The following is a 25,364-nucleotide window of genomic DNA, read 5'->3' on the forward strand; positions in this document are numbered from 1 at the left end:
CCACCTGGCTGGTGCTTTCGGCTGATGCTGCTGGCGTGGGTGGGCCAGGAGGGGCTCACCGCTACCTTCTGCCCCCCCCCCGCGCAGGGGCTGCTGGATGAGCTGGATTCAGACAGGCCGAGGGGAGCACTGCCTCCTTGGGGATGCCAGCCTGGGCTGAGGTGGGACAGGGCTCCAAGCAGCTGGGCCCACAGCCTGCCCCAAGACCCCCACCCAGGGTGGGAAGAACCTGCTTTCATTTTCCCTTTGCAGACAGGGGCTGCCCCCTCCCGCAATGAGGATGCAGCCGGGGACACAGCTTGGAGGCTGTTTATTACAGTGCTGGGCACTTCCCTGCTTGCTGGAGCTCACGGTTACTGGGGAGGAGGCTGAGGCCCCTGTGGTCCCGTTACTTTCACCAGCAAAGCCCCACAGTCCTGCTGCAGCAGCCTCCTCTGTCTCCTGCAAAGGCAGCAGGGTGGGCACCTCCTTCGCCAGCCGGGGGGGGAGTCACACAGGCGCGATGGGCAGGGTGGCAGCCGTCCCTCAGCAAATGCTCCCGCTCTCCCGCTTGCTGCCTAGGGTCAAGCAGAGCAGTGGTGGGGAGGCTGCTCTGGGCCATGGTGCCCAGCAGAGCGATGGCAGGAGCCACGTGCCAGCTCGAGGGCAGAGGCGGCGTGGCCGGTTGGCAGGGTGTGAAGGCAGCAACCTGCTGGTCAGCTCCGGTTGAGGGGAGTCGATGCCGCAGGGGAGGTTACGGCTGTCCCGTCTCTCACGCGGCTTCCCGTTGCACCTGCTTGGCCAGGGATTTCCGGTGCTCCTGGATGGCTCCCCATAGCTTGCACACCAGCCCCCCTCTGGCAGGGAGAGATGGAGACGAGTGAGACACGCCCCAGATCCCTGCGCCCCTTCGCACCGGCTGCAAACAGCCTCAGTAATGCCTCGCCCTCCGTCTGGCACCCAGGGGACGGGACGGGGGCCACACCGAGGGGATGGCCTCCGTGGGCCCCACGCCCCACTCAGCGCAGGGACTTTCCCGGGCAGAGCTGCCGTGAAACGCACCCAGGGCAGAGTCTGCTCAGGCTCCCAGGACGGATTCATGGTTCGCCAAAGCCACTCGCTCCCATTGTGGCTGGGCTGGGAGGGACAAGCCCTAGGCGTGGCCTCGTGGCCCAGCCAGCAGTGCCCCTCTGGGGATGAGGGCTGGGGCAGCGGCACTGGTCCCCCCTCCTGCCGCCCTACCTGATGCCGGTGTAAAGCAGGTCATCACGGGTGGCGCAGGTCAGCAGGTCGGGCAGGGTGAAGCCATGCTGCAGGAACTGGGGGAGAAAGGAGGCAGAGCTGGGATGGGGCCACCCCACTGGCTCCATGGGGAAGGGAGAGCTGGAGGGTTGGGCATGTGGGAGGGACACCCCAGCCCCAGCTGCCTCTTGCCCCGGCACCTGGCCCCCACCCCACCAAAGCCTGGGGGAAAGGGGGCAGGTTTGACACTGGAGAGCAGGGCCCCTGCAGAGAAGTTTCCCCGGGGCCGCGCTTCTCCTCGGTGCCAGCCGCGGGCACCGCGACTGGGCTTGGAGCGGAGCTCCGCCTGCCCCCCCAAGGAGAGGGGCTGGAGCCAGCCTCTCCCGCTCCCAGCATTGCTAAGGCCGGGGCCGTGGCTCACGTGGTGCAGGGGACGTACCGTCTCGGTCGCAGCCTCATCCGCTCCGTGGCTCTGTAACCAGGCAATGAGGAGGGCGTCCACCGCCCCCTGCTGGGGCCCCCGGGGGTGCGCGGCCAAGGCTGTGCGGACAGAAGGGTTCAGACCCGAGTCAGCCTCCCCCAGGACTCTGCGGGCTCAGCCTCCCCCGTGTCTCTAGGCTCCGGCCGTGTGCCCCAGAGCCGTGGGGCTCGGAGGGAGACCCAGCCCCTGCCCAGATGTGGGCAGCTGGGGGAGAGACCGAGGCGTGTTCCACCCTGCCATGCCTACCTCCCCCTGCCCCTTCCCCACTGCCCCTAGCAGCCCCAGAGAGCTCCCCAGCCCCTCTCCGGCGAGTCCTGCCATCGCTCACCTCGGGGCTTGGATCCCTGCAGAGCCTTGGCATCCTGCTCCGCGGCCCGGAGCGCCCTCTGCAGCTGCCTCTGCCACTCTCGCTCCTTCTCCAGCAACGCCTCCTGCAGCCTGCCACGCGCGCCGGGGGGGCAAGGCGGAGAGCCTGGGAATTGAGGGCCACGCTGGGGGGGGGTGGGGGGTGGGGGCGATTGCTACTGAGCACGTCAGTCCTACTGCAGAACCACAGCTGGGAGCCCAGCCCAAGTGTGGATCCTAATGCCCTTGGACTGGGGGAGTGGCACCGCCCTGGTGGGTGGATCCAGGCCAGGAGGGGGGCTGTGGGGTGCTGCCCTCCCGCGGGCAGAGGCTGGCACAGCGGGCACTAGAGTGCGCCTCCCGACCCCTTGGGCCCAGCAGCTGGCTGAGGGCCAGGCTCCTCGCCCCGTCTCCCCTCCACGCGGGAGATCAGCCGGGCTCCTACCTGCCCGTCTCCACGCGGAGGCGGCTGAGCTGCTGCAGGAGTGGCAGGGAGTCCGCCGGGGGGGGACGGAAGCCCAGCTCGGTGCTGGTGCCGCTGCTAATACCAGAGCTGCCCGTCCCCACGCTGCCCGTCCCCACGCTGGGCTGGCTCGGGGGAGGAGCTGCCCCCTGCGCCTCCGGATCTTCCTCCGCCTCGTCGTCGCTGCCACCTTCATGGGCTTTGCCCAGGGAAGGCTGCGGCTTCACCCGGAGTTCTGGGAGCGCCGGGAGGAAGACGGTGAGCGGGGGAGGTGGCTGGCCTGGGGTAGGGACGGTGGGCAGAGGGCTGTGAGCCCTAGGGATGCCTCTGGGCACTGGGACCCGAGGGGTCAGTGCAGCCCCACAGGTCCACGACTAGCAGTAGCGTCCTGCTGCCTCTGTTCTCCCAGGGTGCTATGCCCGGGCAGGCGCCCCGTGCTTCTTGATGGGAAGCCTCCCCGCTGGAGTCAGGGAGGGCAATGCCCGGCGGCCTCGGGCACAGAACTCCACGGGCAGGGGCACAGGGGTTCTGCCAGCTGAGGGGGTGGAAAGAGCTGGGTCTCAAGGCCCTGGCTGGCAGCCTCCTGCTTCCGTCTCTATATACAGTCCCAATACGGAGTGTCACCTTAGCAGCCCCCCAAAGCACTCCGATGGGACCCCCACCCCAGCTGCAAATCCACTGCCGTTCGGCTAGGGACCCAGCCGCCGCCCAGCCAGGCCCCAATTCCCCACGGGGCTGGATCCAAGCGGAACAGGAGCCAGGGCCACCAAACAGCCCCATGTCCCCCCTCCATCCCCCCACCAACGCACCCGTCACAAGGATGGTGAAAGCCGCCTGCACGGCCTGGCCCATGAGGTTGTCCAGGGCGAACATCCAGTGCGGCTTGATCTGGTGCTGCCGTAGGAGCTGCTTCACCTGCAGGGAGGAGAGAGCATAGGCCACGCCGACCCCACCGCAGGCCCAGAGGGGCGACCCCCCCCCCCCCCCGGCTCTCTCTAGGGTCCCCACCAGGCCTGGGTTACAGAAGCTCCGCCCCCTTTGTTCATTGGCCACACCCACTATCCTCCTGTGACTGCCCAGGTGAGGCAGTGGGTGCTCAGTACTTGGGCAATTGAGTTTTAAAGGTCGCCGGCCAGGTGGGGAGGGGGAAGTGGCCTGGCCCAGCCCGGCCCCCTCCTGGGAAGGGCCGAGTACTCACCGTGTCCTGGAAGCTGAAGAGCGGCACCTGCACGTGGCGAAGGCTCAGGCCCTCCGCCCACAGCAGGGCCTGGAGCCCCAGCAGGTCCTGGCTGAGCTGCCGGCGGCTGGGGGAGCAGATGTAGCTCTTGAGGCAGGACACCAGCTGGGCGATGTGCTCCGAGGAGAGCCTCCCTCCTTCCCAGCTCTGAACGGGGAAGGGAAAGGCTCAGCCTGGGGAGGGGGGACCGACTGGCTCCCAGGCCCGGAGCTTGCAATGCTAGGGCAGCCTCCAAAGGGCACCCGGGCAAGGCTAGGCTGGCAGGGGGAGGGGTCTCAGACTCTCCCTGGGCCAGAGCCAGTGAGTGGATGGAGGTCATACGTGACAGGCCCCAGGAAAAGGACAAAGGCCGTAAAGCTACTGGAGACCCCCCTCTCCGGGGCCAGGCTAGTCCTGTGCTCTGTGACTGATGAGCAGCCCCCAGCCCGGGGCAGGGAGTTTAGACCCTGACCTGCCGTGGAGGGGTCCGAACCGCATGCTGTCTGCCCCATGCAGGAGAGGGGTTGGGCCCACTCATGCTGCAGCTGGAGCGGCCTGGCTACCGAGCCTTCGAGGGGCTAGCACTGACCTGGCTCTGGGCCTCCACCAAGGCGGCCACGATGCTGGGCTGCTCCTCCGTCAGGATCTGGTGCAGGGTGGCCCTGCGCTCGCTGTCTTTCTTCAGCAGGAACATGCCGCCGTTCTCCTCGGGGGTGGGGGAGCTACTGCAATCCAAGCCAGCTGGCTCCTCGGCAGCCCTGGGGAGACGGGAGTGGAGGGCGGCCAGCAGGGACATGCAGTGAAGTCTGGGCACTTGTGGGGTGGGGGGCAGCCCTGTGCTAGAGAGAGGATTCAGGATGGTAGCTGACCCACTGCGGAGCCTGGGACGGGAAGGACGCCTCCCTTACATGCTCCAGGGGGAGCCACCCCACAGCACTGCAGGCCCTTCGGGCTGGGGGGACAGGGAGACTCAGGGTCATGCACCCCTGTACACTGCAGCCCTTCTCCTGGGGAGCGAGGGACACCCGGGCCAGCGTGGGGGACACTGAATCGCGGGGGACAGCTGGGGGGTTTGTCATTCGATCCGAATCTCCCTGGACCAAGAATCCCCAGGACAAAAAACCCCCCCGAACAACCCCCTTCCCCAGGCCCCTGCCATCGGCTACAGCAGCAGCTTCCGGCTGCCAGCCGGTGAACCGGGCTCTGGGAACACCAGGCACAAGCCCTCCTGCTCCGAGGGAGCGGCCGCTCGACAGATACCCTGCGTCACGGGGCTGCGGGGAGCCGGGCGCTCAGGAGAGCAGAGTCTGTGTTCCCCACTCGCCTGCCCCATCCGCTCCGTGGGCCTGGAGCGGGAGGTGAAATCGCACAAAACTCAGCTGCTGGGACAGCTGCTGACCACCAGGTGTCGCCCAATCCCTGCCCTACAAACCCACCCTGCTGCCTGCGGTCAGGTCTGGCCCTACATGCAGGAGGGGCGGGGGGAGGCCTTGGGGTGCAGCCTGGGCACATCCGGCTGCTTGATCCCCTAAGGCAGGGGGCTCCCCTTCGACTTCAGCGTGCAACAGCTACCGCCCCGAGACCGGGCACCCTCCAGGAAACCCAGCCAGGGATAAATGGTTGGGCATGGGGCTGCCGCTCACTTGGGGGCAATAGTGGGGAATGTACCCATCAGGCTGGAGGCACAGTGTCCAGCTGTGTCACTGGGTGCAGTGTGTAGCCCTATGGACCCCTTCCCCCCCCAGCCCGAGATCCTCAGCCTCCTCCCGAGCCTGCCCCTCCTTCCCCCAGAAGGGAAGCCATACCCCAGGTAGCTGCATCTCTGGGCCACCTTGCTGGAGCTGTGGGCTGGCGAGCTGCTGTCTGCCTTGGCAGCTGTCCTGGGGGCCTTTAGGGGGAGGGGGGGGCTCCTGGCCTCGCTGGCCCCCTCTGCTGCAGGGGCCCACTCAGAGGCAGGAGAGCTGGCTGCAAAGAGACAGGGTTGGTTACTGAAGCTCCTCCAGGGAATGCAGCCCACCTGCGAGATACCATGTCCTGCCCCCCAAGCCTCTTCCTGCCCCCCCCAGCTCCCCTGGGCTCCCCCCTGTCCCCAATATCCTTCTCCTGCCTCCTAGCTCACCCGCCCCCGGTGTGCCTCCCTCTGCAGCTGGCACAGCCTGGCTCCTGGCTTTCTTCCTGCTGGGTGCTGTCAGGAAGGGCTCCTGGAGCAGGGCTGCGGCGGGCGCCCGCTTATCCGGATCCACCTCAAAGCACTGGAGGATGAAGGCCTTGGCTGCCCCCGACATGGAGTCAGGCACCTCGGGGTGCATCTTGAACATGCCCACCTGGCGAGGGAGATGAGGGAGGGGCCATCACAGAACCCTAGCAGGGAGTGGGCCCAGTACCCGTACTGCCAGGCACTGCCCAGAGAGGCACTGTCCCTTGGCTCACCCCCCCACAAGGTACCCCACTGTGTGAGCAGCACCAGTTTCCCCCACGTCACCCAATGGGCCTCAGCCCAAAGCCCAGTCAGGCCTTGGTCTCTCTGCTGAGGCTGCCAATGAGGGGCCAGTCAGTGCCCATGGCAGCCGGACTGGGGCAAGGCCACCGGTCCACTGGGAGCTGCAGCGAGACTCACCCCCCATTTTGTAGTGGGGGAAGCCATAACCCTCCCCCGCCAGCCCCCACGTTCAGAGAGGAGCCCAAGCAGTCAGCCCCCACCCCACCCTCCCCCAGAGGTACCAGTGAGCCCCGTCCTCGCCTTGAACATGGCGGCCTGCGGGCTGCCCAGCTCATAGAACGGGGGGTGGCCCGTGGCCATCTCGATGACGGTGCAGCCCAGGGACCAGATATCGGCCGGCTTCCCGTAGCCTCGGGGGCCCTGGTCGATGATCTCTGGGGCCATGTACTGCAGGGTGCCTGGAAAGAGACCAGAGCAACTGAGGGAAGCCAGCCCCCAGCCCCGCCTGCCTGCCCCAGATCAGCCAGTGCCCCCTGCAAGTCAGCGAGCCTCTCCCAAACCCAGATGGGCTGGGGACCCCTTCCCTCCCCTCCTGCCAGGTCCTGAGGATGCCCCTGTGCATGGTGGGGAGATGGCAAATGGCCCCTTCCCACAGCCCAGCATGCCGCAACCCAATGGAGCGGGCGGGGGGGTTTGCACCAGAGCCCCTCACCTGTGAAGGTCTCGGCGCTGGGGCTCATCCCAGCCAGCCTCTTGGAGGTCCCGAAGTCAGAGATCTTCAGCACCCCGCTGTAGGTGTTGATAAGGACGTTGTCTCCCTGCCAAACGCCGCCCCCCCAATCAGAACAGCTCACAGCTGTGGAGATCCTCCTGGGGCGAGTGCTCAGAGACAAGGTGTGCTCCCCCCCCCCCCCCCTCCAGATCCGCTAATGCCCCTCGCTCCCGCTCTGTCCTACTCTGGGGGTCGAGGGTGGATCCACCCTACCTGTGGGGCCAGGAGAGGTGGAGGGGCCAATGAGACCAGCTGCAACCAGATGCCCTAGAACTCCCAGAGCGGGGGGCAGGCCGGGGCCCCTGCTTGGGACTCAGCGCAGAGAGCCCAGCCCCTGGCTAGCAGCCTCGTGCGTGGTGGAGTCGCTGGATTAGCCCGTCATCCCCCTCCAGTCCGGGGAAGGCCCCGGACCCCATAAACTGGGTGGTCCCTAGTCAGCTGCCGTTTCTCCCACCCCGCAATCGCACGGGCCGGGGAACGCCCTCACCTTGATGTCCCGGTGGACGATCTGGTTGTCATGCAGGTAGCGCAGGCCCTCCAGGATCTGCTTGGTGTAGAACACGATGGTGGGCTCGTTGTCCTTCAGGGGGCCCCACTTGGAGCGCAGGAGGGACGAGAGGCTCCCTGGGGACGGGGCAGGAGATGGAAACCCCACTGAGCCTGTGTGCCCGCCCCACGCCCCAGAAAAGGGGCAACCCTGCCCCACCCCGCCCTGCCGAGCCCCAGCGTCACACCCCAGTCCCAGAGCTGGCACAGAACAGGGCACTGTGGGCAGGGCAGGAGCCGTAATGGGCTATGGGGAAGCAATGCAAGGCCATTAGGAACCCCCTAGAAGCCCCCAGGCCACATTCTGGGGCTAGAGCCATGGGTCGCCAAGGGTGGGAGGCAGCTGGTCTGGGACGTGGGGTCTGCGATAGCCCAGACAGGCCAGCTGGAGGGCAGCACGTCCCCAGACTGGGGCACCCTGCTCCGTGCAGGCCGCCTCTCTCCTCGGCATCCCCAGCCTGGGGAGGGCGCTCGCTCGGCCTACCTCCCGGCACCTCCTCCATGAAGATCTTGATGAAGCCGTCCTGGCTGATGGAGCCCAGGTACTGGACGATGTTCCGGTGTTGCAGACGCTTGTGCAGGGCGATCTCCTCGTGCAGGGGCTGAGAGTACCTGCCCGGCGGGAACCGGGGGAGCGAGGGTAAAGGGCCGAGCCTGCCTGCTCCCTCCCCAGGGGCTGGGCAATGGGGCTGCAGTGCCCCGCACTCAGCAAGGCCAACCCCTCCTAGTGGGGCGGGAAGGGCAGGTGAGAGCCACGCCAAGGACCACGCAGGTGCACATCCCCCCCGATACTAGTGCGCTCACACCGGGACTCTTGCACACCAAGAGTGCACATCTGTTCACACTCATCTACCTCCCATGCCCCCACCCCCAGATCACCATGGGCGGGACCCACTGCCTGAGGGTCACTGGTATCAGGCATACCCCAACTCGCTAATGTCGGATCCGTATCTAATGGGGGTCATGTGAGGGGCCATCGGAAAACCGATAACACCCTGATCTGGGATATTCTAGTGTGGGGGCGTGTACGGTAACACCCCAAAGGAAGGAAACACGGAACTGAAACGTGTTCGAACCGGACACGGCGGGGGAGCCGGCTACTGCCCGAATTCTCCATCCAGCTGCAATCACAGGCCGTTGGCCACTCGCTGGCACAAAGCGGGCTGCAGGGCAGATCAGGGTGTATCGCGGAAAGCACCAGTGGGGGAGAAACCAGCCTGGAGCCCTCTCCATCAGACTCCCTGGCCCCTTTCCGCACAGCGGGGGCACTGGTCTCGGAGGAGACGACATTGCCAAAGACCTTGGCCTAGAAAAGACCCCCAGGGATCTCACGCTGGATTCAATACCCTGGTTTGACTTTACGCACCGACACGCAGGGCTTGCTCATCTGCTGGCTGGGAACGACGGGCACTCAGGGCGACACGGACCCGGACTGCTCTGAATCCCAAAACGTCCACAGGAAGCACTGCCCCGTCCCCCCGCGGCTCCTACCTGCTGTCCCGCTCCGGGATCTCCTTGATGGCGATGCGCACCTGGTTGCTGAGGTCCCGCCCGGCGTAGACAACCCCATAGGTCCCCTTGCCCAGGATCACCCTGTCGCCCATCTCCGTATATTCGTAGTCGTACTGTGCAGGCCAGAGCAAGGTCAGAGCGCCTAGGGCTAGCGAGCCCTGCCTAGCTCCTCACACACACAACCCCCCGCTCGGCGAGCTGCGCTGCCCCCTGCATCATGCCCTGGGACTGCCCCCCAGCATCCCCCAGAGACGCCTGCTCCGAGTGCAAGACCGCCCCCACCCCCGGCGCTCACCTCCAGGTCCTCGTCTGGGCCGTCGCCCGCCTCCTCGCCCCCCACTGCCAGCTCGGCCACGAAGGAGTGAATCAGCTTGCAGAACCTGCCGGCAGAGCAGGGAGAGCGTGTCTGGGCGTGGCCCCACTGCCCAGCCCCTCCGGGGGGGAATCTCAGGCTGGGCGATGGGCCCCGGAGAACCTCCCCACCACTGAGCCACCACCCACGGGCTCAGCTCCGCCCCTGCTGGCTGGCGGAACCACAGGATCCCTGGGCAGATGCAGCAATGCCATGTGTGGGGTGGGGGCTAGGGCAGCCCCACAGACAGGGCACCACCTGCCCGGGTGGGGAGGAAGTCTCTTCCGGCTCCCTCCTTGGCCTGGTCCTCCACCCCTCAGACCCAGCCCAGAGCAGCTGCTCCCCCTCCCCAGCAGGGGCTCTGGGACGGGGGACAGATCCTTTATCCCCTGTCCCCCCAGCTCTCCAAAGCCATGGTGCCAGGGGGTCCCTCTGCCTCCCCATCCTGCCCCATCACCAGCACCTCTGACCCACCAGTGGCAGCGGCATTGGGTGGTCCCTGCCCCTTCCCCACCCCAGCTCATTAGACCCAACATTGACAGTGGCATTGGAGAGTCCCTGCCCCTCCCCCACCCCAGCGGTGTTGGGGGTCCTTGCCCCTCCCCCACCCCGTGTCCCAGCTCACCATTGGCAGTGGTGCTGGGTGGGGAAGTACAGCTGGAAATCCTCAGCCGTGTGCAGCACGTATAGGAAGCAGCAGCGCTCGTCACACTTGGAGATGCTGGAGAGAGAGAGGCCAGCCCCACACCTCACAGTGAGCATTGGGGGCGGGCGGGGGGAGGAGGCTCCCATCCGAGCCTCACCCCAGGAAACCCCTCCTGCTCCAGCGTGCTCATGGGCTGCTCTGCCCCTGCGGCTCGGCACTGGGCCCCTCACCAGGCCGGCAGCACTGCCAGCAGGAGCCATGGGGCTGTAGAGGAGGGGTGCGGGCACATCCAGAGCTCTGGGGCTGGCACTCCAGCTAACAGGGCTCCTCCCCCCTGGGGAAGCCTTCTCCCTGCCACGCCAGCCCCCTTGGGGAAGACGCTCATAGAGTGTTCTGGGCGAGCCGTGCTCCTTATCCCCCACTCCACCCCTGCAGGGCCGGGGAGCCTCTCAGAGAAAGCTGGGGGGCTGGTCACTGATCGAGCCTGTTATGCCATGGCTCTTGGAGTCTGCTCTGCCAGGCAGCACAGGACCTCCCCAGCTGCCCACCTCCTGCCTACGGGCAGGTCCCTCTCTGGCTTCTTGTGCCATACACAGCTGGGGAGGCCAACACCTACTATGAGACCCACTAAGGGCCGGGCACTCAGCTGGGGGAGCCAGGCCTACTCTCTGCCAGGCTTACCCCCTGCGCTCCCAGCTAGCCCTGGGCATGGGAACCAAGATGGACACTTGCCCAGTGCAAGGAGGGTGCTCGGGGAGGAGGGTTCTGCTGGGGACACAGAGAAGATTTCCGGGTGGACGCAGGCTAACCAGGGAGTGCCAAGGCTGACGGAGAGGCTATCCCAAGGGGCAACAAAGAGTTAAACTCCTCACCTGATTCCACGGATGGAGGAAGCCGGAAAGGTCCAGCTGGAGATCCCTCTCTAGGGGGAAAATAAACCCGAAAAAAACATGCAGCATGAACAACGGGAGCCCAGAAAGTCGTCGCCATTGTAGGGAAGCAAAGGGGTGGGCTTGCTCCCTGGGCTCCAAGCCACCTTACCTCCTCTGGGGGGCAGATGTGGCACAGCGTCACCAACTTTTCAGCCTCGCTATTGTGCACCGTCAGCTGGGCTGGCTGCAGGACTTTGGTCAGCTCTAGAATCAGCACCTGGAAGGGAGGTGGAGAAAGAGGCTGGTGTGGGGCGGGGGGGTCTTTGCCCCCTTCCATTGCATCCCCAGTGGGCTGGAGGCAGGGGACCTCAAGGCAGGGCTGGGGGTGAGGGCCCCAATCAATGCCGATATTCTTCTCCTTTCACCTAAGGATCCTGCTTCCTCCTCTGGAGCCCCCAGTGTCCCTCCCTGATACACCCCCCTGAACCCCCAGGGCACATTTTAACCTGCAAAGGGCCGACTTCAGGTTCTGCTCTCCCCCTGCTGCCAGGAGCTTGCTCCGGACCCCTACGTAGCAGCACTGGTGACTGAAGCCAGCTGACACCATCACTCCTGCACACCTGTCTGGTTTGTTACCAGGGTAATGGGGCAGCGGTAGCCTCCGGGTCTGTCTTCACCACACAGCTGGCCGGGTTCTTCCTCGGGTGTGGCCCTTAGCCCCCTCCCCACCCCACCCCTCCCATCCCCTGACCTGGGAGCCGATCACTCGGGGTAACTCTGCCCTCACCATGCCTTATTGTTGGCATGTGCCAGGCCGGAGGCAGCTCTAGTGGTGGGACGGGACTCAACGCACCGAGCCGACCCGCTGCACCGAGCCAGCCGCGCCAAGCGCCCGCAGGCTCCTCACCGGGCAGCACTCCGTGGAGACGAAGGGCTGGCAGGACGCCAGCAGGAAGCCCATCCAGAAGTCAGCCTGCTCCTGCTTGGGCGTCTTGATCTCCGGGCAGGTCTTGAAGTGTTTGTACAAGAGGAAGGTCTCCATGACGGAGGTCAGGTACCTGCAGTGACAGCCAAGGCAGAGCGCAAGATGGAAGGGAGGGACACCCCACTGAGGAAACAGCTTCTGGGCACTGACAGGCCTCCCGTGCTGTCCCCCGTGTGCCCAGGACCGACAAGCTCTCCCGCGGTTCACTGCAAAAGCCCCACGGGGCGGCTCATGCCCAAAAGCCCGCGTGAAGCCCCCCATGCGGGGGGCCGCTAGGGGAGACCCTTGCCCCGGAAGCTGGCCAAGCTGAACCCAGCCCGAGAGTCAGTCAAATGCCGATCTGGCCGCCCCTCGCAGAGCTCCCCTCCTGGAGGCACTGGCAGGGTGCTGCCATTTGGGGGTCCCCGATGGGCTCGGGGTGGGTGGGGGGAGCTGGCATTTCTGCCACCTACCAGACAGGGGCATTGAGCATGTAGAGTTTCTCCGAGGCCCGGATGACTTTGCTGAGGTCGCTGGCCAGGATCCAGGAGCCCAGGTAGAAGCCCACATCCCAGTAATACTGCATCTTCTCCACGCTGCCCTTATTGCCCAGAAGGCAGCTCAGCTTCACGCCTGGGGGGCGGGAAGGTTCCTCTTCACCGCTGAGGGCAGGGCAGGCCCATCCAGCCACCGCCCTGCCCCATGCCGCCTTCCCCCATCCCCTCAGCTCACCCCCATGCTTCCCCTGCTCCGGCCCAGCCCCGCCCAGTCATAGCCCCACTCCATGCTCTCCCCCCCACCCCTATGGGTCAGTGCCCCCACCCTTACCCCCTGCTCTCGCTCCACCCCCACCCCAAACCAAAGAACTGTCCCCCGTCTCTAGCAGAGGACGTTTCCCCTCCTCTCCCATGTCCTGTGCAATTCCAGTGGCAAGGGAAGCCAGGACAGACAGGGCCCGCTCCCCCCGAATTCCAAGGGACCCCCTCAGTGACTCTCTCCTGGCCACAGAGTGCAAGAGACACAAACCCATAAACCCCACCCACCTCACAGCCCTTCCTTGGGCCATCGTCCAGGCCGTGCCAGGACTAGGGCAGAGCCTGTTATAATCGGTGCTTTACACACGCACGCCGGGGGCAGAGGAAGAGCCACTCACCTATTTGCCGGAGCTCCACGGAGGTTTCAAACTGGTGCCCGGCTGCTATGAGCAGGACAGCAGAGTTAATCCCAGAGTGGAGGCTCGGCTCCGTGTCAAAGGCTTTGCTGTACCTGGGGAATTCAAACATGCGGAAATGCCAGTGACGAAACCGTCACCCGGCCGGATCCCAGGCAGCCCCACTGAAAGGCAGCCACGTCTGGAGTGGTTGGCAGCAAACAACCGATACATGGCAGTGCAGGGATGGGGCATTAATCCCAATGCCAGGGGAGCCAGGACTCTCAAGGTGCCAAGGGCGGGAGGGTCTCTAATCCCCACTTGCTGCAGACGGGTTGTAAGGTCTCATCTGGAAGACTCCATAAACTCAGCTTATCTGCCTCTACGTTGTCCCTTCTGGGAACTGAACCTGGGACCCCAGGCGTCCAGAACCCAGTGAAGCCCACAGGCCCACGCGCACGCTCAGGAATGGCTGCACACTCAGCCCTTCGCACACCCGGACAAGTGCAAGTGTGTCTATGCTCAGAACCCCACTGGCCCAAGGAGCCCACCCCAGTCTCCCTGGCACGGGCCTCCCCACCCCGCATCTCCGCCGGAGAGAAGCCCCCTCACCAGTAATAGGCCTGGTCCCTTTTCTCCATGTCCGTGAAGCCGGAGCCGATGAACAGGTCCTTGTAAATGCGGCCGCACATGCAGTACAGGTCGGGCGCCGCCCCTTCTCGCCTCTCCACCACCGGCAGGAGCACGGAAAGCGCCTTCTCCCGGTCCCCAGGCTGGTTCCGCCTGCCCAGATATTGTGCGTGCTCACCCGCGATGCACGCTGTCCCGGGCGCTGCCAGGCGCAACGAGCCAACGCCCCAAAGAGAGAACTGGGGGGCCAAGTGCCACTCCCCAGGCCCCTGGCTCTGGGCCCAGCAGGATAGAATCCCCCCTTCGTGCTCCGTCGCTGCAGACCCCGAGGGCTGAATGGACCCCCGAGACTGATCTCCCCTCTTATCCCCGGATTGGGCAGGGGCAGCCTGGCGGAAGCTTGCTCGGATGCTGCCCGGTGGAGAGAGGATTTCAGGCTTCAATCCTCTCAGCCTAGTACCACCCCCTGCCAGGTGGCCCAGCACGCTGGGTGCCCATTGGCAGCAGAGGGCGCTTGGCCCCCTGTGGGGCTGGGAGCGGGGCCTGGGGTGCCCGAGGAAGCGTCTCACCTTTCGAGGGCGAAGGTGTAGTGGAAGCGGATGTTGTGCTGTTCGGCCACGTCGCAGGTGGGCAGGGCCTGGAGCGTCTCCACCAGCCTGATGATGGCATCGTAGTCCTGTCGAGGAAGCCAGGGCTCAGGCGGAGCAGGCTGCCATCCGCATCCCGCAGGAGGTCCCGGGTGGGGGCGGAACAGGCCAGGCCTGACGCAGCACAGGGGGCTCGGCAGTGGGATGGGCAAACCACGGCACTCGGGATCGCGTCCGGAGTGCAGTCGAGGGCAGGCGGTGGGGCCTGCAGAACCCCGGTGTCCTGTGGGAGACCCTTCCTCCAGCACGGCCACCCCCCGACTTAGTGACAGCCAGGCCTGCTGGGCAGCCGGTGGCAGCAACACACCCACCAGGCGCTGCCATTCTGCTGGCCAGGGATGGGAGCTCTGCGCCCGGGGACCCTGGCGATCCCCCATCAGCTCCTGCTTGGGGAGCCAAAGGCCAGTGCTGCACATGCTTGTGTCTGTGACCCAGGGCCAGCAACCTCCTCTGAGAGCCACAAGCCAGGGCCTACCCCGGGCAGCGACCCCACCTCTGCCACCATCTCCAGTGACCTTGGGCCGGTGCTCCCAAGGCCACGCTTCCTTCCGAGCACCCAGCCACCGCCCCCCTCACCCATCTCCCCACCCACCCTGCTGGCGCGGGCTGGGGGCGACTCGCCTGCACGTCCCGATAGGACAGGAGGAGGTTCATGACGATGTCCAGGCTGAGGAGCTCCACATTGTCCAGGCGCTGCTGGATGTTGGCCAGCTCCCGGCTCAGCTGCTCCCCGCTGTACATCTCCCGGGCCTTGCGGATGTCCTGGCGGATCGTCTCCCGGAAATAGCCGCTGGAAAACAACCATGCTCGGAGCTGAGTGCAGCCCACTCCTGGATCAGAGGCCTGATGAGGAAGGAGCCTTTGACCTGCACAATTGCCCACTCTCCCCTGGGGGCACTCAGTGGTAGTGGAAGGGGCTGGCTTGACACCCCTGGGGTCTGAGGGCTCTGGTTATCCACAGGACAAGGTCCCACCTATCCCACGTGAGAGGCGAGATGCCACGGCCCACTCAACCCTCAGCCCCTCCACCAAGATAGAGGACAAGGGAGACCACGTATCTGAAGGGCGCTACCTCTCACCAAGAAGGAGGGCTTATCTGGGGTGGTCCAAAGGGGGTGGAATGAGCAGCAGATGGAGCTGAGCTGGGCTATGGAGAACATAGACTAGGAAGGTCTCCTCCTGGCAGTGAAGTCTCCTGGAAGGTGGAGTTGCCTCCCTCCATGGAAAGGGGTGGAAGCCCCATTGCCTGGCACAGTTCTGGGGCAGGACAGACCCTGGAGAGCAGGAGGCAGGGAACTGGCCCAGCCCTGGGCGTGCCCAGAAGGGGTCAGCGAGGCCTTTGCCCAGCTCTGGCTGGTCTTGCCCTGGACCCGAATTTCACAGGCTGAGATGTCCCCGTGGGCGCCGAGGGGCCAGACAGGCTGCACAAGGGGAAGGGAACTGCACGGGGAGTGTCGCCATGCAGGGGACGTGCAGCCCCCACCCTGCCGTGGCGGGGACCCATGAGCTGGCGGGGGACCTCAGACTAGGGCGGGGCAGAGCCGGGAGGGGTGAGGAGCTGGGGGAGGGCGTGACACAAAGCCCCTTTCCCCCCAGTTTCACTTCCTTCAAGTCCCTCCCTAGCCGCAGGGGGGCCCCCCCAAGCGCTCAGACAGCTGCAGGCCCCACAGCCCAGTGCTGGGGCTCCCCAGGCCTTCACAGCTAGCTGGCTCCAGAGCACCACTGCAGGGCTCCCCCCGCCCCCGGTAGCCATCATCGTCCCAGAGCCCCACGCTGGCTCCCCTGGGCGTGGGCCACACCTCCAGCCTCAGCCATACTCTCAGGCATGCAGGGAGCATGCAGTAGGCTCCGGAAAGCAGATTGCACCAGCCTGGAAGCACCCACTCCCCCTGCAACATCTCACAGCCCTGAGCCTTTCCTACTACACCCATCACCCCACCCCACCCCCAGCCTGCATTCCCATGATTGAGAATCCCCCAGCAGGAGGCAGACGGGCCCCTTGTTGCGATCTGCAGAGGCTGACCCATCTCAAAGGCAGGAAATTGCGCCATGCCTGAGTCATTGCATCACAGTTCAGCCCTGCAGCTCCAGCCCCACATATAGGTCTTCCTTCTCCTCCCCCCAAAGGAGGCAAGAAGACAGTGTGGTGCAAGGCTCAGAGCTGAGGCAATCAGCGGAGCTGCGCCAGAGACCAGATCACGGTCAGAACCAGCCCTTCCTGTTCCTGCAAGCTACATTTACTGGCCTTTCAATGTTGACCCCCTGCAACGGGAGTGAGATTTCTAGGAGCAAAGCTCTGAAATTCAGGCGATTTAACTGGAAAGGGGATTGCCACCCGCTTGGGGAATGGCAGGGAGCCTCGGTCTTTAGAGGTTTCCCACCCTCTCTTTTTTGCAGTGTGGATGGAGGACAGGAAAAAAGAGAGAGAAAATACCTTTAAGCAGCTTAAAGTGGCTGCAGCCCATTGGCTTGCTCCTAGCTTGTGCCACTCCCATATGGCAGGGGGCTGAGGAGTGCAGGGAAAAGCCCAGTTTGCAGAATACATAGCTCCTCGGAGTGGTCATATCCAGAACTTGTATGGTGCCTGCTCCAATCAGCGACTTCCCAGGGCGCAGGGAGCCCAAGGAAACGCCCAAGCATTGAAACACCACGACGGCAAGCGGCCATGACATTACTCGGGGGAGCAAGCTTTTACTGCCATTGGCATCAATGGGGCTGGTCACCAAGAGCAGTGCAGGGGAGGGTTTGAGCCAAAGGCCGCTGAAGTTAACAGGAGTCTTTCCATCGCCTTTCGGCTGCTTCGGCCCCCCCATGCTCAGAGCTGGGTGGTGCCATCCCACACCACAAGCCCTCCGGTTCTAACTCCCCAGCGCTGCATTTATGCCCCGGCCTCTAGATGCCAGTCAGCCAGAGGCTCGTGCAAGCCCCAGCTGGGCCCAGCAAAGACTGCCCTCAGTGGTGGTGGGAGGCAAGGGCCAGTCCTCTCAAGCTCACTAATCGGCGGGCATTGCCACGCACCCCCCCGGGCTTCGGCTGGAGCTGGTTTCCAGGGGCCGTGCCCTGCCCTCGCTGAACGCCCCTCCTGCGGTTGCGCTCGGCCGGGCGGTACGGTACCAGGAGTTGGTGGGGGTGCCCTCCAGCAGCTTGGCCAGACGCCCCGCCAGGGGGGTGAAGAAGGTCTCCACGTTGAAGCTGGGCTGGAAGAGCTCGGTCAGGCACTTCATGGTGCTAGCATCACAGCACAGGACTTTGTTCTGGGCTGTCACCACGTAGGGGATGAAGGTGTAAGTGCCGCAGCAGTCCTGCCAGGAAGAGACGGGGCGCCAGGAGTCAGGGGGCTGGGAGTCTCCCTCCATGTCCCCCCCACATCAGCCCATCCATTCCCTGGGCTCTCAGCCCAGATGGCCAGCCAGGGAGACCACGTGGTCCCCATATGGGTGGTGGCATTCGTGACAGAGACGCTGCTGGGCTGAGACCCCACCAACTCATCTCACGTAACACCCTCCAGACAGCCGGAAAGGAAGAGGAACGGGATCTCCCCAAGCTCCATCCAAACCCTGCCCACTCGACGTCACAGCCCGCACAGGCCCTTTTAATGCCATCTGTCCCGCTCCTTTGTTGTGTGCTCCAATCAGCAGTGAAAGATTTAACAACCTTGGTATTTACATAGCCATTATTAAGCTCCAGAGTTAACACCCCACTGAAAAACACTGAGGCTGCTCACTAGGGCATAGTTGTTGCCACCTGACAGCAGACAGCCTGAAACAACTTCCCTGAGCCAGCGAGAGACGTGAAAGGCTTCCTACCCCATGCCCTCTCCAAACAGGTTCCTTGGGCACAGGGTATTGCCAGGCCCATGTGCGGGGGTGGGTAATCCGTAGCTCTTAGGCCGAGGGGAGTTTGGGCACCTGAGCAGAGGCAGGTGGTGGTGAAGGAAGGTGTCCACGCCCCAGCAGGAGCCTGGACCCACCCCGAGCAGCCAGGAAGCTGCAGCCTTGCTTTCCCAAGCTAAGCTTGTGTCTCCCAGGGGTCTGCAATCATTGGGCTGGGGAGGCCGAGAGCAGCTGCACCTAGACTTTAGGTCACAGGCAGAAGCGCATTTGGGGGCTTCAGGCACCTTTAGGCCCCCCCCCCCCCGGCCATCTCTGCCTGATGGCAAACCAGGTGCAGAGAGAGCAGGGACCAGCTGGGAGATTCAGCTGGGCATGTCCCATGTGATCAGCTCCCTGCTAGCGAGTCTGGGGCATGGGGGGAGCTCTGTCCTTCCCAGCCCGTTCCTGCTGGAACAGCAGGTGGGTGGCGGTGGGTGCATAAACCAACTCTAAGCCGCACTGACAAGAGCTGTTTGCAAAATGCCCGGACTGGAACAACAGGGGGGTGCAGCAGGCCAGGGCTGAGAGGCACAGCCCAGAACTGGAATGACAGAGAGGCGGCTAGAGGTGAGGATTGAGGAGCAAGGAGCATAAACAGACAAGGTAAAAAATATAAATTGATTCACAGACAGTAAATCACACTTACGGAGTTCTTCTGGCAGATATCCTCCTAGAAAGGGAGCAAGAGGGTGGATATTTAGCTGTCCATTCAACTGACACAGAACACATTAGCCCCTAAAACTAGCCAATCTGGGAATCTATTTTACATGGTAGGTGGTGAGACAGCATGGTGATGGGCAGCAGAACACAACATCACACACATGGTGATGGGCAGCAGAACACTCAGGGAAGCAGAGCACACATGGTGATGGGCAGCAGAACGAGACAGAAATTCACTAGGACCCCAGCACTTCCAACACAACTAGACCTTTCCAGGGACGTGCTCAGTTCTCTCCCCCCAACATCCGAACTGCAACAGAGATCAGGGGAACAGAAAAGTGTATCTATTTCTGGTGGGATCTGGCTGGATTTTAACGCTCTCCCTGTATGAGTGCAGCACCAACTTCGGAAGCAGAGGGTGTGTGCAGAATAGGTCATTAGTTGGGATCATTTCATTCCTGGGAAAAACAAGACCTGTAACATTTTGCTAGCTCAGGGTCCCTGAGAGGAGGGCCTGGAAAGGAGGCAGTCTGCATTTTACAGCCAAGCAGCAGATCAGTCATTTGCTCTACGCTTTCCCCCCTCCTCTGTGGCCTGGCACTGGAGTGCCCTTTAATCCCTCCGTGGGTCAGAACCGCACCCTAAATACGGCACTTGGGTCAGTACTGTCTACGGAGGGGAGGTCATGGGAACATGGGGGGCTTAGGAATTCATAGGTACTGGGGCATTTTTTCCTAAAAGGACCAAGGCGTGACTATCTCTGAGTGGTCCCTATACGCTAGAGACTCTAAAATATCACATGATGCCGATTGCTGTCATGCACCCTGTTTCTATAGTCCCATGACTGCTGTAGCAGATCTCTCCCACTGCTACGGCTAGAGATGGGGGCTTTATCCCAGGGAAAGGCCAGGCTCCAGGGCTTGGCGCCGTGGAAAGCGCTCCTGTCTAATGGTTCCTGAGACTGCCGCAGCACTTTCCATGCTGGAAACAAAGAGAGAGAAAGCAGCATACGGGTAATCGGAAAGACAGGGATTTTAAGATTCCCAACAGCCCACTAGGGCTAGATGCACTGGAGTGGCCCAGAACAGATGCATTCAGGGCCAGTAAGCTTTCCTAAGTGCGTGACCAATGATCAGAAATAAAATGCTTAGACCCCCAGCATCTAACTGATTGTTGTTCAAAATCCCATTTGTTTTTCTGCCATTTAGATCAGCTGTTCCATTCCGGTTCAGAACTGTGCTTTTTGTACAGGCATCATTCCAACCCAGGAGAGGAAGGATGGGCTTGGGGCTAAGGCACCAAACTGGGCCTTGGGAGATCTGCGATCAGTTCCCTGCTCTGCTACTGACTCCCCAGGTGAGCCCTGGGTAAGTCACTTTGTCTCGGTCGGCCTCAGTTTCCCAGCCGTACCAAAAAAAAAAAAAGAGAGAGAGAAAATACTCTTTTTCCGACACCCTGGGTGTTGTCTGTTTGGACTGTCAGCTCGGTGGGGCAGGGACTGTATACTATGCTCCTGTACAGTGCCCAGCACAGTCGGGGCCCGATCTCAGTTAGAGCTTCTAGGTGCTACCGTAATACAATAAGCAGCAAGTTCAAAAAGTCCAGTGATTGGATCAGCTGAGCCTGCTCTTGCCAGTTTCCTCTTGCCCGGGCGTTTCCTTATCACAGGAGATGGACGATGAGGAGGGGTAACGCCACGTTGCCAGGTGTCTGCAGCCTCCCCCTATTCTGCTACTCGGCCAGCACAAAGCTGAGAATCCCCGCCGAGTCCACGTTGCTGGCGAGTGCCAAGGGCTCAGCAGAGAGCTCGCCTTCAAAGCAGCCCACAGTTTTTGCAAAGCAACAGGGGTGCTGCATTCATCTAGCACTTCCTATCTCAAGACCTCGGCCTTCTGGGGGAGGGAAGTATTGCCATTCCGGACTTATGAATGGGGAAACTGAGGCACAGAGAGGTGACATGATGGGGCCAAGCAGAGGCCAACCCAGGCATCCTGGCTCCCAGTCCGCTGCTCTAACCACCTGATTTTACCTCCCTAACGCTTCCATCTCCCACGCGTAACCAGACATTTTCCGGCTAACGTGGCCATTTCTCGCACACGCAGTGGCGAAGAGCTCGGTGGCAGCTTACGGAACAGAGTGGCCCCGGTTTCCAACGCCGAGGGGCACCACCCCCACTCACCTTGAGGGCCTGCAGGTCCGGAAGGTCAGTGTGGCAGCACAGGAGGACGTTGTTGGTCATGCTGAAGCTCTCCCGCACCCCGAGGTGGTAGAAGAGCGTGGGCTGGCACAAGGAGTTGCTCACTTCCACCACAGCCACATCTGCGGGGAAGCAACAAGGGACCATCAGACGCCAGCCTGCATCGCTCAACGTGCAGCTGAGGACAGGTCTGGGGCACTGGGGAATCTCCCTCAATCCCCTCCCCTGAGCCCTAGGGAATAGCAAGGAGACTCACTTTGCAGGTTTGGAACATCCTGGTGATGGGGTGACATGATCAGGTGACACTGGAGGGAGGGATAGCTCAGTGGTTTGAGCATTGGCCTGCTAAACCCAGGGTTGTGAGTTCAATCCTTGAGGGGGCCATTTAGGGATCTGGGGCAAAAACTGGGGATTTGAGCAGGGGGTTGGACTAAAAGACTTCCTGAGGTCCCTTCCAACCCTGATATTCTATGATTCCTGGCCAGAGACCGCTCAGTGCAGCTCCACCACTCTCCTTCATCCCCTTTGCAAAGCCCATTGCCTGCCCTGGCCATTGCACATAGACCACCACGCCCAATTACTCAGCACAGTGAGGATACTTCCCCACTGCATCCCCAGCCAAGGGCTCCTGCAGGCAGCAGTTTAACGGCTTCATCTCTCTGTCCATCTCACATTCCCTCCAGGGTAGCCGAGCGATAGCGGACAGAGGGGACCGAACCTGCCACAGGCTGTTTAAAGGCCCAGCCCCATCTCCCCTGGGGTAGGCAGGTGGGCTGATCGTTGCTACACATACGTGCAAGCAGGTTTTACAGACCATGTCAGCGGACCAGGAAAAGCAAGACGCTTCCCCGGACCCGCAGCTAGAACAGAACGGGATGCGAATAACACGGATACTGTGAGGCAAGGTCTTTTGACCCCCAGTGACCATGCAACAACTCACTTTGCGCTTCACCATCAGAGGGGTAACAAAAAACAGCAGCACTTCAACCCTTGCACCCTGCCTGCACTCTGAGGTCCAGCTGTATTACAGCACCACTAGGGGAAACTGAGGCACGGAGAGCTTAAGGCCCCATTTCCTGAGGGGCCAAGGACTCACACTTCCTGTCGACTTCAAGCAGAGTCACAAGTACCCAGCAGCTCTTGAAAAGTCAGGCCCTGGCATGGTTTATCCAAGGTCAGTAGTGGAGCCGGGGACAGAACCGAGGACTCCCGAGTCCCCTGTCCCTGTGCCCGCCCCAGTCAGTGACTCTGGCCAGCAGCGTGGTCCTAGAGGGCACATGCCAGAACAACCGGCTCATTCAGCTGGCCAGGAGCATTGTGCGTGGGTTAGCCAGGCTCTCTCCTTGGGATCTCTTTGTCTCACAAGGCTGCCAGCCAACCTCCTGGCATTATCGATAAAACAGTGCGTTTCCTCCCCCAAGCCTGGCTGCCTGGGTTGGAGCCAGAACAGAGGCGACAGAGGCTGAAGGTGAGATGGGACCATTCAGATGGAATAAATCACATTAAGCAGAGAACATCCCCCTGCCTAACCTCTCCTAGGGGGAAGGGAGGAATCTTTTCCTCCAGCCCCCATAACCCACTGCCAAGGGCACAAATCCAAGCCACGCCCCCCCAGGCCATGGGATGCGGGTGGCTGTGGTCCCTCCTCTGCTCCAGAGGAATCGGGAGCATCACAGATGTCGGGTGAGGAAACCCCAGATCGACAGGAAGTCGGTGACCACACTGCACAAGTGTGTGATTTCCACATCATTTGACATCCTTCTGCTCCAGTAGCTTCTGGCCCCGGAGTCCTCCTTAAAGGGCCAGGCTCTCACATCCGATTTGTCCTTGAAGGGCATGCACGGAGTGTGACGCCCCTGTGGTGGGGAGTCTAGCAGGCCAGCAGAGTGGGGAGCAGAATAAATCTGCCTCCCCCCATGGCAGATTTAAGAGTCAGTCATCAATTATAAAGCCAGAAGGGACCACTGTGATCACCCAGTCTGACCACCTTCATAACAGGCCTGAATTGGCTCCTGGTGGATCTAGAAAAATCTCCTTTAGAAAACCAGCCACTCTTGACTTAAAAATTGGCAGTGAAGGGAGATGCTCCAGCAGCTTCTCGGACACGTGAAAATAAACGAGAAAAGAGAAAAATCCACAGTCCAGAGAAAGTGGCAGAACCAGTAGCCACAGCAGAGTGGCCAGGGAATGATTAGTCCATTGACAAAATTTGGTATCCACATCCGATCTGCACACATGGTCTGTGGACATATACAGATTTGCAGATCCACTGAGACTGGAAGCCCTCTGACACCTAGTGGGACATCCCCTGCCTGGTCAGGATTGGGGTAGTTAGCACTGCCAGGGTTTATGTTGCATCTGTCCTGGTACCTTTCATCCCCACTAAATTCTCTCTCTGTGTCTCACACGCACACAATGCAAAATATCCACACCCCCACACACTCCCCTCCTGGACTGCGAGTCTGTGACCCCATTTTGCTATAACTCAAACCCCATTTGCAGGGACAACCCCATTTGGAAGGGATATTTTATTGTCTGCTTCCAGGCAGCGCCATCCCGCAATGCTAATTGAGCAGAGAACAATCAGAGATGCCCGGATCTGTGTAACTGACAAACCTTCATTTCTTTCACATCTGATGAAGTGAGCTGTAGCTCAGGAAAGCTCATGCTCAAATAAATTGGTTAGTCTCTAAGGTGCCACAAGTACTCCTTTTCTTTTTGCTTCATTTCTTTGTCATTCTTCCCCCAAGATGACAGGGAAACAGTAAACAGGACAATAAGGAGGAGGAAACAGAGGCTAAAAGGCAGGCAGGTCTGGTGCTTAGCACACAGCACTGGAAGTCAGGTGAGCTGGGTTCTAATCCCACTTCTCACACAATGTTGCTCACTGATCTCTCCTTGGGCAAGTCACTTAGCCTCTCTGCAAACTTTCCAACACCCATTAAATGAGGGTAACAGAATATAGACAAACCTCATTGTAACAGTGCAAGACCCTAGGGGTGCGGGAGGCACTATTATATCCAGGGTTTACAGTTTGGTTCAGTGGCTCTCAGCACCCGCACTACACAAATTGTTCCAGGGCCCCTGTGCAAGACTGTTCACGGGTGTTAGAAATGGAAGGTGCTAAATCTTACACAGAATCCATCACTGTCTAGGGACTTCACAGCAACCCTCGGGACAGAGCTCTGAGCTCCCCGTTCCAGAAGGCCCAGGCTCCTGCCATGGGAGCGAAGGAAGAATCTCCACAGGGAGATAACACAGGGCCTATGACACACAGTTGAGCAGTTCCCACTCCACCTGGTAGAGGTCAGTGGTGTACAAACACACACACACACACTCCCCAGCTGATAACAGCCCTACTGAAGATTGCTCCAGGGGCCGGGTGATTTCAAGGAAGGAGAAGGCCCATTTCATCCGCCAGCAGCTGGCCAGGGAGGGGAGGGGGGCATGCCCAGAAGCAGCCCTGCTCTCACCCGCATCGCGAACAGCCCTGGGGCTGCAGCAGCTCCCCCCCCCCCCCCCAACCCCGGATCCAGGCCGTGGCGGGAGGGCTGATGGATGTTGCACCCGCCCCGCCAGGAAGCCGCCCGACCCGTTCGCCCTGTTTCGCCACCAGCCGCGGCCCCGCGCCGGCGCCCCCGCAGGCTGAGGCCGGCCCCAGCTCATCGCACGGGCCGGGGCTCACCGGCGTTGTAGAAGCAGCCCAGGGGGCCCGTGTCGCCCAGCGCCAGGGTGCCGAAGGGCACCGTCTCCAGCTCCGCCCGCACCTCCCGGCAGGCGTCCCGCAGGCAGCGCAGGGGCAGGGACTGGGCCGAGCCCCCGCCGAGGACGTAGACCACGCGGAGAGCCCGGCTCCGGCTGCTGCTCCCCCGGCGGCCCGGGGCGCCGGCCACCGGCTTGCTGGGGGCGATGGCCATGGCCAGGGGGTCCTGCCAGCAGCTCCCCGCCCGCTCGGCGCTTCCCGGCCTGCTCTCCCCGTCCATGCCGGCGCCTCGCCCCGCAGCCTCGAGCTCCGGTGTGTGTGTGGGGGGGGGCGCGCACGTGCAGCGGATCCCCCAGCCCCCCGACACGGGGCCGAAAGGCTGGCACGGCCGTTTCCGCCCGGAGCGCCGCCGGTCCCCAGTTGGGTCAGTTGCAGCCCACGTGGGGCCCCCGAGCCCCACCCACCAAAACACTTTCCCTGTGTGAACTCCTGAGAGTCGGGGAGCGGCAGCTACCCGGTCCCACGCCTTCCTGTGCAAACGCAGCCGCCGCCGGGCTCGCAGGAGCCACGGGCGGCTGCCCCACCAGGGCCTTCTCGCCAGGGGCATGAAAAGAAACGTAAAGCCATCCTTCCCCTTCCTGCCTGAGGCCTCCAGCTGGGAGCTCCCCTCTCCCA

At 62.5% G+C, this 25,364-nt stretch overlaps 1 protein-coding gene across 14 annotated transcripts; it reads right to left on the reverse strand.

Moving 5' to 3' along the window:
• Positions 1 to 293: 293 nt before the first annotated feature.
• Positions 294 to 25,364, reverse strand: MAP3K6 (mitogen-activated protein kinase kinase kinase 6). 14 transcript variants are annotated; one of them, XM_048825949.2, is made up of 29 exons: positions 24,672 to 25,364; positions 20,969 to 21,108; positions 18,776 to 18,799; positions 17,372 to 17,559; positions 14,879 to 15,047; positions 14,180 to 14,286; positions 13,593 to 13,763; positions 12,984 to 13,096; positions 12,304 to 12,463; positions 11,774 to 11,924; positions 11,036 to 11,143; positions 10,867 to 10,916; positions 9,974 to 10,069; positions 9,292 to 9,376; positions 8,976 to 9,109; positions 7,969 to 8,096; positions 7,426 to 7,562; positions 6,879 to 6,984; positions 6,467 to 6,624; positions 5,846 to 6,050; positions 5,532 to 5,691; positions 4,316 to 4,484; positions 3,709 to 3,894; positions 3,320 to 3,425; positions 2,493 to 2,745; positions 2,031 to 2,140; positions 1,661 to 1,761; positions 1,222 to 1,298; positions 294 to 836 (listed from the first exon to the last, which is right to left on the reverse strand). In XM_048825949.2, the coding sequence occupies exons 1-29, from the start codon at positions 25,294 to 25,296 to the stop codon at positions 752 to 754; spliced, it is 4,302 nt and encodes a 1,433-aa protein (XP_048681906.2). In that variant the 5' UTR covers positions 25,297 to 25,364; the 3' UTR covers positions 294 to 751. The 14 variants fall into 14 exon arrangements, 11 of the variants coding, with proteins under 11 accessions (XP_048681906.2, XP_074977365.1, XP_074977363.1 ...); XM_075121264.1 differs by having other exon boundaries at positions 2,493 to 2,790; XM_075121262.1 differs by having other exon boundaries at positions 4,316 to 4,565.

This window comes from Caretta caretta, chromosome 19, assembly GCF_965140235.1.
Source record: "Caretta caretta isolate rCarCar2 chromosome 19, rCarCar1.hap1, whole genome shotgun sequence".
In the NCBI taxonomy this organism is placed as follows: domain Eukaryota; kingdom Metazoa; phylum Chordata; order Testudines; family Cheloniidae; genus Caretta; species Caretta caretta.

Coding starts and splice junctions, on each gene's coding strand:
- MAP3K6 (XM_075121261.1), bottom strand. CDS start 25,296: ATGCCCCTGGCGAGAAGGCCCTGGTGGGGCAGCCGCCCGTGGCTCCTG. Junction 11,925..12,303: donor ATGCTCAATGCCCCTGTCTG/GTAGGTGGCAGA, acceptor CTGTCACTGCAG/GTACCTGACCTCCGTCATGG. Junction 6,051..6,466: donor CGCAGGCCGCCATGTTCAAG/GCGAGGACGGGG, acceptor CTCCCTCGCCAG/GTGGGCATGTTCAAGATGCA.